This window comes from Erpetoichthys calabaricus, chromosome 11 (genome assembly GCF_900747795.2).
Source record: "Erpetoichthys calabaricus chromosome 11, fErpCal1.3, whole genome shotgun sequence".
In the NCBI taxonomy this organism is placed as follows: Eukaryota; Metazoa; Chordata; class Cladistia; order Polypteriformes; family Polypteridae; genus Erpetoichthys; species Erpetoichthys calabaricus.
The window spans coordinates 21,805,514-21,819,119 of NC_041404.2; the positions used below are offsets into that span (position 1 = coordinate 21,805,514).

At 38.1% G+C, this 13,606-nt stretch overlaps 1 protein-coding gene across 3 annotated transcripts in view; it reads left to right on the forward strand.

The window, feature by feature from the left end:
* The window catches only part of rbm27 (RNA binding motif protein 27), a 124,978-nt gene that overhangs the window by 97,088 nt on the left and 14,284 nt on the right, over positions 1–13,606 (forward strand). For all 3 annotated transcript variants that reach the window (XM_051933462.1, XM_051933464.1, XM_051933465.1), the window contains exon 17: positions 6,906–7,097. In XM_051933462.1, the coding sequence (XP_051789422.1) occupies positions 6,906–7,097 (192 nt within the window). The remainder of the gene's footprint in view (positions 1–6,905; positions 7,098–13,606) is intronic.

The window sequence follows — 13,606 nt, forward strand, 5'->3', positions numbered from 1 at the left end:
CTTACAAGGTTACATCTTTAATTTTCGAATATTTTAATCCACACTCATTGTATGAAGTACAAAGACAGTTCCAGATTTTGTTAATGCTTCAACTATAAGTATTGGCCTCCAGAACATTGCAATGAATTGTTACTTTTTTCCTTTGCAAACTGCATCATGAAATGTCTTTTTTTAAATTGCATGGTTATGTATTTATTTTTTTACTGTGTGCCATAAACTTGAATCTTTCTTAATCTTCCATCAACATCCATGGTATACTATGTAGTGATTCATTAATGTTGTACTAAGATAAGGAACACAGACTTCTTTTAAACTTTGTCATAAAGTAGAGGTTGCTGTATTTTGGCTTGTTGCTAACAAATTGTTGCTTTCCATACATTTATAGGACAGGATTGCTAATACTAACTTAATCTGTTATGGAACATTGGAGTATGGAATAGATGTTGGTTGCATTCTTGTTTTGTTCTTTGTTGAACTATTTGTAGTGTGATAAATAAAATGAATGACTTGTGTCTGTACTGTAGTCTGTCCTCCTGTATCTGGTGTAATGCTCCTCAGCATTAAGAAAGGGGATAGGATTCTGTTTTTACTCACTCTTGTGAGATATAGATATTATTGAATTCATTTGCAACTGTGGTTTGTAACAGAGAGGGAGAGATGTTGGATCATTGTAACCAAGCCTGTGCTTGGAAGCATTTTGTGTCTCATTGCTTGCAGACACAACTCTTCCTTATGTCCAATAACTGTAGAGTGTGACTTCTCCTTCTTCCAAACAGTGAGTAGTGCAATGAGGTGGAAGGACTTTTGAGGCAAACAAGTAATGCATTTCAGATTCCTAGAACTCTATCCTAAGTTTTGGAGACAAACGCGCTGATGTCTTGATAAATTTTCTCTACTGTATGTGTCAAAATTGGAGAGCTGCAGCATAGAATCTCCAAGGTTTCACTTGATTAGGTTATACCTTGCTAGTCAAATTCTTTCCGTGGTAGCTAAATATGACAACACAATACACAGTTTCTAGTTATAGTGCATGTCAAACCTGACTGCAGTTGCTGAATTGCATCACTATGAGGGTGTCAAATTACACAATTAAGAATCACTCAGGATAACAAATTATACAGCTTGAAAGATTTTCCAGCACAGTTTCAGAGTATTGTGAGCTTGCAGCGTTTTGACTGCATATGACAGTGCTGATGTTTCTATGAATGAGTCTTAGATATGGTGAGTTCAGCTGCAGTCTCTTTTTTTCCCCCTTTTATCCTTCTATCATGGCATGACAAACATGAGACACAAGACAGATTTGCCTCTCAAGTTTTCAAGTAAAAAGTGCACTTTTCTTGTTTCTGTGGGACTGCATTGTATGCAATGTACCTCTAAGTGATAGCTCATTAGTTGTTAACTCTTGCACACAGAAGAGCCTGCTGCTACAATTTAAGACAAACTCAGTCCTAATCGATTTTGTCAGGGCAAGTTGCAGACCAGTCTGTGACTGATTTGCTGGGGACTGGAGGTCAAAAGTGCATGACTGCCTATGACTGCCTTGACTTGCTAGGATTATGTACAGTCATATGAAAAAGTTTGGGAGCCCCTCTTAATTCTTTGGATTTTTGTTTATCATTGGCTGAGCTTTCAAAGTAGCAACTTCCTTTTAATATATGACATGCCTTATGGAAACAGTAGTATTTCAGCAATGACATAAAGTTTATTGGATTAACAGAAAATATGCAATATGCATCATAACAAAATTAGACAGATGCATAAATTTGGGCACCCCAACAGAGATATTACATCAATACTTAGTTGTGCCTCCTTTTGCAAATATAACAGCCTCTAGATGCCTCCTATAGCCTTTGATGAGTGTCTGGATTCTGGATGGAGATATTTTTGACCATTCTTCCATACAAAATCTCTCCAGTTAAATTTGATGTCTGCCGAGCATGGACAGCCTGCTTCAAATCATCTCTTAGATTTTAGATGATATTCAAGTCAGGGGACTGTGACGGCCCTTCCAGAACATTGTACTTCTCCCTCTGCATGAATGCCTTTGTACATTTCGAACTGTGTTTTGGGTCATTGTCTTGTTAGAATATCCAACTCCTGTGTATCTTCAACTTTGTGACTAATACTTAGAGAAAAGCCAAGCAAAATGACACCTTTTATTGGCTAACTAAAAAGATTACAATATGCAAGCTTTCGAGGCAACTCGGGCCCCTTCTTCAGGCAAGATGTACTGAAGAAGGGGCCTGAGTTGCCTTGAAAGCTTGCATATTGTAATCTTTTAGTTAGCCAAAAAAAGGTGTTATTTTGCTTGGCTTTTCTCTACATTCATAATGGCTAACACGGTACAACACCCTAGTATCTATCTATATATATATATATATATATATATATATATATATATATATATATATAATTCACTAAGCCAGAAGACAAGTAGCCAACAATGGAAAGCACGCCGGAAGGGGCGTGGATTCACTAAACCGCCGACAAGTAAGACACCAATGGCGCACGCAGGAAGGAGCCACGCCCACCAACTCTTAGACCATTGGATACGACGAAAAAATCACAGCCACGCCCACCAACTCGGACGCGAAGCCTCGAAAAACATGCCGTCTTTTCTGTTTGTCTGTGCCACAGTCCACTTGCAACTCTGAGCCACGTTGACTTTTCATTAGTCAACCTCAGTGGAATCTTGGTTCACACAGAGGCAGCGCCAGAGAGAGACAGAGGCACACACAGGCAGCACCACAGAGAGACAGAGGACACACACAGGCAGCGCAACAGAGAGCCGCGCAATCCTTTAAAACTGAAGTTAAAACACAATGAAGGAAGCAGTCTTTAAAAACCAATAAGCTCTGTGCCTCTTTTTCATTAGCGTCTCACCTGCTTCAGGCCCTGCAACAGTCGAGACGCTCTCTCTGCAGCTGACCTTCTCTGTGCCTGACTCCACTACTGTCACAAAACATGATCAGCAAGTCTTTGATAGGCTGCAACAAAATGATAAAAGAACGGGCGCATTTTTTTCACACAAGCTGAGTGGGTGGGTGTTAGTTAGTTAATTAGCAACTCGAAGGATTTCAAGATATAATATACACAAGAGGTAACACTGCAAAAAGCGGCCCAAACCAGGAAACACAGCTGGCAAAAAGTGGCTGACAAATTAAACGCGTGTGCATTGTACTTACTGAAACCAGCGTTACAGATTTTGCAAATGTTCATTTTTCCCTCTGCTTAAAAAACATTGAAAAAGCGGCGTGGATTGGTTTGCAGCGTGTAAAACAGTTTGTTTGTCGCGGATAATTTGCTATCCACACGGAGGAACCGCGAAGCGAACCCACAATCTTCCACTGTCTCCTTATTGCAAACCATCCGTACTACTACAGCGCCACAAGGCAGTTAAAGAATGCACCGGGCCACATGTTCATTTTTTCCCCTGTGCTTAAAAGACATTAAAAAACTGTTTCTCAACTGTGACTCCGGAACAACTCAGTACGCGAAAAGCGGCCAGAATCGCAAACAACAATGAAAACTCTACGTGACTCACAGGCAGTGATGGGCTGCTCGATACTCAGGTTTCGACACTGTGTTGAGCTTTCGAAGCACTGCAGATTTTAATACTTGATCGAATAATGACATCTGTGATTTAAGGATTTCACATTTTCTTTCTCAAATGTGCTTACCTATATCATGGCAAAGTACAGGGATAAACCTTTATTTTCTGTCTACTCCGTTTTAATTAAGACAGACCAAACAAAACATTTAAGGCTATTAAATGTGATCTCAAGAAAAGATCAGGGTTAATTATAATACTAATAACAGGAGCGATTATAATGATACAGTGCAAAAGTAAATGCTAATTGAAAGAGCCGGGAACGCATGAGGTGAGGCGTCTTATTTTGTTTAACTCTTGCTATTGTATAGTGCATTCTGCCTGTCGGCGTTAGTTATATTTATATTTTTTAGACATCACACACTACAAGCTGCTGACGAACCCTTCTCTTCGTTGTCGGTCTGTAGCTACGAAAAAATAAAAGCAATACGACTTTTAACAGACGTCATTGAAGTGTATCATAAGTTTCTGTAACGTTAATGAAAATGGCCAGGAGGTGTCACGAGAGAGGTGAGTGTCAAATGCTTCGAAGCTTCGATACGATTTCCGACACAATTGCTTCAAACGTGTTCATGCTTCGCGAGGCTTCACCCCGCCCATCACTACTCACAGGTTACTGAACGAGAAATTAGCAGACTAGCATGACGGATGGGGCGTAATGGGCGTCCTTCCCCTCTCCTCCGGATTTTTCAAATGTTAATTTTTTCCCTGTGCTTAAAAATCATTAAAAAAAGCGGCCTGATTATGCGGCGTATGGTACGCCGCAGGTTGGCTAGTGACTAATACTTGAACATGATCCTGAAGAATTTGTTGATATTGGGTTGAATTCATCGAACCCTCAACTTTAACAAGGGCCCCAGTCCCTGAACTAGCCCCACAGCATGATGGAACCTCCACCAAATTTGACAATAGGTAGCAGGTGTTTTTCTTCTTCTGCCATGCAAAGCGCTTTTTGTTTTGACCAAATAACTCAATTTTTTTGTCTCATCAGTCCAAAGCACTTTGTTCCAAAATGAATCTGGCTTGTCTAAATGAGCATTTGCATACATCAAGCGACTCTGTTTGTGGCATGAGTGCAGAAAGGGCTTCTTTCTTATCACCCTGCCATAAAGATGTTCTTTGTGCAAATTGTTCTGAATTGTAGAACAATGTACAAATATACCATCTGCAGCAAGATATTCTTGCAGGTCTTTGGAGGTGATCTGTGGGTTGTCTGTAACCATTCTCACAATCCTGCGCATATGCCGCTCCTGCATTTTTCTTGGCCTGCCAGACCTGGGTTTAACAGCAACTGTGCCTTTGGCCTTCCATTTCCGGATTACACTCCTTGCAGTTGAAACTGACAGTTTAAACCTCTGAGATAGCTTTTTGTAGCCTTCCCCTAAACCGTGATACTGAACAGTCTTTGTTTTCAGATCTTTTGAGAGTTGCTTTGAGGATCCTATGCTGTCACTCTTCAGAGGAGAGTCAAAGGGAAGCACAACTTGCAATTGACCACCTTAAATACCTTTTCTCATGATTGGACACACCTGTCTATGAAGTTCAAGGCTTAACGAGCTAATCCAACCAATTTGGTGTTGCAAGTAATCAGCATTGAGCAGTTACATGCATTCAAATCAGCAACATTACAAGGGGACCCACATTTCTGCACAGCCAGTTTTTCACATTTGATTTAATTTCATACAACTAAATACTGCTTCACTAAAACTTTGTTCGGAAAACACCCCAGTACTCAGATGTTCCTAGGAAATGAAAGACATACCACTGTTATCTTTTTGTGTTGAAAGTAGAGTAGTATGCAGGCTGAGAGGGGTTCCCAAACTTTTTCATATGGCTGTAAATGAAGACTGAAACTGAATCATTGGAAAAGTCGTTTAGTGTGAGGGTGACTTTAAAGTAATACCTTTTCTTTTTTCTTAACCTTTTTTTTACTGGGCACAACAGTAGAGTCCCTTATGTTTTTTCTTGCGTGTGTCTCAGTCTATTTCAAATTCTTGTTTGTCCCCTTGCTATTGAGACTAACTCCTTTCTTTGCTTTTGAGAAATGATCTCTGCTCGCTGAATTAGTTTCTGTTCACCAAAACTTGCATCCAATATAATTGCTATGCTGTCCTGTACAGAAATTTAGTCCTTCTCTTTTTTAATTGCAAATCAATCTGCATTTTATCAATAGTTTTTATGTGAACCCAGCCAGTGCAGTTGCTAGTGTAACTGTGAAGCCTCAGCTTGAATCAACTTTGTACTGTTTTGTAACGTCAAATTCAGTCTTGGTTTCTCCTTCATTGAGGTAGAAACTTAAACAATGCATACTTTAAATTTTAGCCTCATATTGGTTGTAGTTTATATTTCGAAAAAAAAAAAAATATGTAAGGTACACCTACATCCAGACCTTACCACCTTTAATGGTGGAACAGCATTCTTGATGTAAACACTTGTCCATTCATCTACTTTTATTTTCTCAACTGTATAATTCTAGTTTGAAGCATAACAGTCTGCCGGCTTAAGAATAACAAACTACCTCTGGGCGGGATGCCAGTCCATTGCTAGCGATACACACAATCACTTATTCAGAACTCCTTTTAGTCCTCTCACAAACAACAGTTGTACATGAATGTCCTAAATTCACACTAAATGATTAGGCTAAATTCAAAATGAGATCCCTGAAACTGCAAGGCAGCAGTACTGAGCACTGTAGCGCTCTGGTAATTACTTCATGAGTAATAGCTGCAAGTTTGTACTTCTGATTTTGCATATTTTACATTCATTGTTTAATTACCTTTTTGATTTTTTTAAAAAAAATCTGCTTTAGTTACGACATTTCTGAGTTTATAGAATACCATTTGTTCTTAAATGAAATAAATGGCAATTAGAAATAGTCACATACAAAAGTACATAAATATAAATTAATCAATAAATTATGTAAAAATGTGTTATATAATTATTATGAATACAATGTCATCATTTTATTATTATTATGGGTTTTATTTCAAAATGGCCTCTTTTAATGCCAGCGCTGTTTATTTCAGAATGCCTCTTTTTATGATTATCTTTCTGCATCTGCAAATAATGTTCTAAGTAATTCTTTGATATAGAATGAAGCCATGTTCAAGCCAAGATGACAATAAAATACATTGCTCACTTTGAAAGAATTTTGTTAAAGTGATGTATTAAAGGAATAGCTGAACATTCAGTTTCTCCACATTTACTCTAGCATAAGTAAAGTTTCTAAAGTAAATAAAATCCTTTGACATTGTATATAGCTATATTTTTTTTGTTTCGGTTTTATTTTTTCCAGGCTGCCAGATTAGGTCTTATTCCTGGTGGGAGAGGAAAGATGGCCCAAGGCAGAGGGAGAGGAAGAGGCCGTGGTCGAAGTAGCAGAGGCAGAGGTGTTGCAAACCACATGGTTGTGGATCATCGGCCTCGAGCTTTGGCAGTGTTGGGTGTCACAAAAGAAGAAAAGGATGAGTTAATGCCACACTTCACCGTGAGTAAAAAACAATCTGATTTATAATATGTTTAATACTTTGAGGAGAAGGATTATTTAGAAGAGAACTACAGTGGTGTGAAAAACTATTTGCCCCCTTCCTGATTTCTTATTCTTTTGCATGTTTGTCACACAAAATGTTTCTGATCATCAAACACATTTAACCATTAGTCAAATATAACACAAGTAAACACAAAATGCAGTTTTTAAATGATGGTGTTTATTATTTAGGGAGAAAAAAAATCCAAACCTACATGGCCCTGTGTGAAAAAGTAATTGCCCCCTTGTTAAAAAATAACCTAACTGTGGTGTATCACACCTGAGTTCAATTTCCGTAGCCACCCCCAGGCCTGATTACTGCCACACCTGTTTCAATCAAGAAATCACTTAAATAGGAGCTGCCTGACACAGAGAAGTAGACCAAAAGCACCTCAAAAGCTAGACATCATGCCAAGATCCAAAGAAATTCAGGAACAAATGAGAACAGAAGTAATTGAGATCTATCAGTCTGGTAAAGGTTATAAAGCCATTTCTAAAGCTTTGGGACTCCAGCGAACCACAGTGAGAGCCATTATCCACAAATGGCAAAAACATGGAACAGTGGTGAACCTTCCCAGGAGTGGCCGGCCAACCAAAATTACCCCAAGAGCGCAGAGACGACTCATCCGAGAGGTCACAAAAGACCCCAGGACAACGTCTAAAGAACTGCAGGCCTCACTTGCCTCAATTAAGGTCAGTGTTCACGACTCAACCATAAGAAAGAGACTGGGCAAAAACGACCGGCATGGCAGATTTCCAAGACGCAAACCACTGTTAAGCAAAAAGAACATTTGGGCTCGTCTCAATTTTGCTAAGAAACATCTCAATGATTGCCAAGACTTTTGGGAAAATACCTTGTGGACTGATGAGTCAAAAGTTGAACTTTTTGGAAGGCAAATGTCCCGTTACATCTGGCGTAAAAGGAACACAGCATTTCAGAAAAAGAACATCATACCAACAGTAAAATATGGTGGTGGTAGTGTGATGGTCTGGGGTTGTTTTGCTGCTTCAGGACCTGGAAGGCTTGCTGTGATAGATGGAACCATGAATTCTACTGTCTACCAAAAAATCCTGAAAGAGAATGTCCGGCCATCTGTTCGTCAACTCAAGCTGAAGCGATCTTGGGTGCTGCAACAGGACAATGACCCAAAACACACCAGCAAATCCACCTCTGAATGGCTGAAGAAAAACAAAATGAAGACTTTGGAGTGGCCTAGTCAAAGTCCTGACCTGAATCCAATTGAGATGCTATGGCATGACCTTAAAAAGGCAGTTCATGCTAGAAAACCCTCAAATAAAGCTGAATTACAACAATTTTGCAAAGATGAGTGGGCCAAAATTCCTCCAGAGTGCTGTAAAAGACTCATTGCAAGTTATCGCAAACGCTTGATTGCAGTTATTGCTGCTAAGGGTGGCCCAACCAGTTATTAGGTTCAGGGGGCAATTACTTTTTCACACAGGGCCATGTAGGTTTGGATTTTTTTTTCTCCCTAAATAATAAAAACCACCATTTACAAACTGCATTTTGTGTTTACTTGTGTTATATTTGACTAATGGTTAAATGTGTTTGATGATCAGAAACATTTTGTGTGACAAACATGCAAAAGAATAAGAAATCAGGAAGGGGGCAAATAGTTTTTCACACCACTGTAAATACACAACAACAGCATTGTTTTTCAAATGGGGTACACATTTTATCATTGGCAGGAAAAAAGTCACTCTTCAGTGACACCTGCCGCAGATGGCATAAAACAATCCAAATAAGTGACCTGCAAAACCTGTTATGATACTGTAAATGTTAAACAAGCAACAGTGTAGGGAAATGCTATGAATAAAGCACAGTTACAGGGCAATCACTCCAGAAGAATGACCTGTACAAAAGATAGGCTTTGGGACTTCTGTAGTCAAACTAATAGCTAGACAAATGCTGAGTTAACTTTCTTTAATGTATTCTTGGGGATAATGCACACTCTTTTTGGTCTGTCATTTTATAGAAAGAATGATTATACATAAGCAAAATACCCTGAAGTGCAATTCGGTTGTTTGCAGCATGCTCTTTAAACAGTCTGATCATCACAACCTATATAAGTGTACAACCTGTTGAAATTCAAAGAAGGAATTTTAAAAAGCTAATATTACCAAAATTTTACTATGTGAAGTTGCCTAGAATATAATGAAAACTATTTTAAAGTATTATAGTGGCAAAGCTATTATAGACCGCTACTAGAAATTGTGAATTTCCCATTGGGATTAATAAAGTATCTATCTATCTATCTATCTATCTATCTATCTATCTATCTATCTATCTATCTATCTATCTATCTATCTATCTATCTATCTATCTATCTATCTATCTATCTATCTACCAACTTGATTCAGCCTCTTACAGCTGAATTGTTACTTACTCTAACCCTAACTGTAATTTCTTACTTTAATTTCAGAGCATATTCAACACAGTGGTGTTATCAATATTTTAAGCAAATTTTCTCTTTTTTTTTTTTTTTTTTTTTTTTTTACAAAATGTCTTAATGTTTTTGTATTTTCTTGTCAAATCATTTCTGTGGATTTAGAAGTTATAGTGTTCAAAGCTTCATTTTTTCTTGCTATATAGTTATTTTTATTAGTCTTGAGACCACAGCTATGTGTTTTCAGTTTATTACAAGGTTTCAGTGTATTTCGGGTAACTCTGCTACAATTTACTTAATTATAAAAATGAGGTTATTTATTCATTCTGTGCATTAAAGAGGTTTAGTTTAGTTTCTGAATTTTATGTTTTCTCTGATTGGAAGTAGAGTAGTCACGCTTCATGGAGTGGAGTTGTCATCTGAGACATTGAGATTAAGCTGTCTTATTTTATTATCAATATCTGTTCATTCAGTTATGTTAGAATTTGACATAATTCTGAGAACTATATGTATATTGCCAAACGAGTTATATTCTGTTAAAGAGGAGACTCATAAATGTACCGTTTTGTAATTAAGCATCAAACTATCTAACCTTTGTGCATTTTTTAGATGGCGGCACAGAAACTAAACAGGCAAAACATGGGACACTTGGTCTTAAATGCAGATAAATATTCCATATCAATTAACAGTTAAAAAAAAATCTTGTGAAGCTTTACAATCCCCTCATTTAGGGCTTCCCTAAACTCTACCCCTTTTGTGACACCTCAGTCTGGTTTGATATTAATGTACAGTTTAATCATGGACCTTGGCTGGATAGAACAGTGACAAAATAGGAAATACTTCTTGTTCGTGTGTATTTTATAGGTTGTCTTGTGTATGAGCAATATATGCAGTATATGTGAGCGAGTGATAGTGTGTGTATATGTATATATGTGTGTGTGTGTGTGTGTATATATATATATATATATATTTATATATTTATATATTTATATTTATATTTATATTGATATTGATATTGATATATTTGCAGCCGGAGATCCACGAAGGGAGAAAAAAAAAAAACGAATCACGTATCATAAAATAGTTTTTTATTCCTGAGCTTTCAACCCCTATCAGGGGTCTTCATCAGAGGATAATGCTTTAAACTGTGCTCCATGACAAGACAGAGATGACAGTTCTGTCTCACAATTAAAAGAATGCAAACATATCTTCCTCTTCAAAGGAAACAGAGTTAAGCAAACAAATCAATAGGGCTGTTTGGCTTTTAAGTATGCGAAGTACCGCCGGTACAAAGCTGTTGAAGGCGGCAGCTCACACCCCCTCCGTCAGGAGCAGGGAGAGAGAGAGAGAGACAGAGAAAAACGAAGTCAAAAATCAATACGTGCCCTTTGAGCTTTTAAGTATGCGAAGCACCGTGCAGCATGTCGCTTCACAAAGCAGCTGCACACAGAAGGTAGCAACGTGAAGATAATCTTTCAGCATTTTTAGACGAGCGTCCGTATCGTCTAGGTGTGCGAACAGCCCCCCTGCTCACACCCCCTACGTCAGGATCAGAGAAAGTCAGCGCGAGAGAGAGAGAAAGTAAGTTGGGTAGCTTCTCAGCCATCTGCCAATAGCGTCCCTTGTATGAAATCAACTGGGCAAACCAACTGAGGAAGCATGTACCAGAAATTAAAAGACCCATTGTCCTCAGAAATCCATGAACCAGCAAAAAATCCGCGATATACAGTGGTGTGAAAAACTATTTGCCCCCTTCCTGATTTCTTATTCTTTTGCATGTTTGTCACACAAAATGTTTCTGATCATCAAACACATTTAACCATTAGTCAAATATAACACAAGTAAACACAAAATGCAGTTTTTAAATGATGGTTTTTATTATTTAGGGAGAAAAAAATCCAAACCTACATGGCCCTGTGTGAAAAAGTAATTGCCCCCTTGTTAAAAAATAACCTAACTGTGGTGTATCACACCTGAGTTCAATTTCCGTAGCCACCCCCAGGCCTGATTACTGCCACACCTGTTTCAATCAAGAAATCACTTAAATAGGAGCTGCCTGACACAGAGAAGTAGACCAAAAGCACCTCAAAAGGTAGACATCATGCCAAGATCCAAAGAAATTCAGGAACAAATGAGAACAGAAGTAATTGAGATCTATCAGTCTGGTAAAGGTTATAAAGCCATTTCTAAAGCTTTGGGACTCCAGCAAACCACAGTGAGAGCCATTATCCACAAATGGCAAAAACATGGAACAGTGGTGAACCTTCCCAGGAGTGGCCGGCCGACCAAAATTACCCCAAGAGCGCAGAGACGACTCATCTGAGAGGTCACAAAAGACCCCAGGACAACGTCTAAAGAACTGCAGGCCTCACTTGCCTCAATTAAGGTCAGTGTTCACGACTCCACCATAAGAAAGAGACTGGGCAAAAACGGCCTGCATGGCAGATTTCCAAGACGCAAACCACTGTTAAGCAAAAAGAACATTAGGGCTCGTCTCAATTTTGCTAAGAAACATCTCAATGATTGCCAAGACTTTTGGGAAAATACCTTGTGGACTGATGAGACAAAAGTTGAACTTTTTGGAAGGCAAATGTCCCATTACATCTGGCGTAAAAGGAACACAGCATTTCAGAAAAAGAACATCATACCAACAGTAAAATATGGTGGTGGTAGTGTGATGGTCTGGGGTTGTTTTGCTGCTTCAGGACCTGGAAGGCTTGCTGTGATAGATGGAACCATGAATTCTACTGTCTACCAAAAAATCCTGAAGGAGAATGTCCGGCCATCTGTTCGTCAACTCAAGCTGAAGCGATCTTGGGTGCTGCAACAGGACAATGACCCAAAACACACCAGCAAATCCACCTCTGAATGGCTGAAGAAAAACAAAATGAAGACTTTGGAGTGGCCTAGTCAAAGTCCTGACCTGAATCCAATTGAGATGCTATGGCATGACCTTAAAAAGGCGGTTCATGCTAGAAAACCCTCAAATAAAGCTGAATTACAACAATTTTGCAAAGATGAGTTTGCCAAAATTCCTCCAGAGCGCTGTAATAGACTCATTGCAAGTTATCGCAAACACTTGATTGCAGTTATTGCTGCTAAGGGTGGCCCAACCAGTTATTAGGTTCAGGGGGCAATTACTTTATCACACAGGGCCATGTAGGTTTGGATTTTTTTTTCTCCCTAAATAATAAAAACCACCATTTACAAACTGCATTTTGTGTTTACTTGTGTTATATTTGACTAATGGTTAAATGTGTTTGATGATCAGAAACATTTTGTGTGACAAACATGCAAAAGAATAAGAAATCAGGAAGGGGGCAAATAGTTTTTCACACCACTGTATATTTAAATATGCTTACATATAAAATCCGTGATAGAGTGAAGCCGCGAAGCGCGATATAGCGAGGGATCACTGTATATATTTATATATATATATATTTATATATATATATATATATATATATATATATATATATATATATATATATATATATATATATATATATATATATATTATTTATATATATATATATTATTTATATATATATATATATATATATATACAGTGGTGTGAAAAACTATTTGCCCCCTTCCTGATTTCTTATTCTTTTGCATGTTTGTCACACAAAATGTTTCTGATCATCAAACACATTTAACCATTAGTCAAATATAACACAAGTAAACACAAAATGCAGTTTGTAAATGGTGGTTTTTATTATTTAGGGAGAAAAAAAAATCCAAACCTACATGGCCCTGTGTGAAAAAGTAATTGCCCCCTGAACCTAATAACTGGTTGGGCCACCCTTAGCAGCAATAACTGCAATCAAGCGTTTGCGATAACTTGCAATGAGTCTATTACAGCGCTCTGGAGGAATTTTGGCCCACTCATCTTTGCAAAATTGTTGTAATTCAGCTTTATTTGAGGGTTTTCTAGCATGAACCGCCTTTTTAAGGTCATGCCATAGCATCTCAATTGGATTCAGGTCAGGACTTTGACTAGGCCACTCCAAAGTCTTCATTTTGTTTTTCTTCAGCCATTCAGAGGTGGATTTGCTGGTGTGT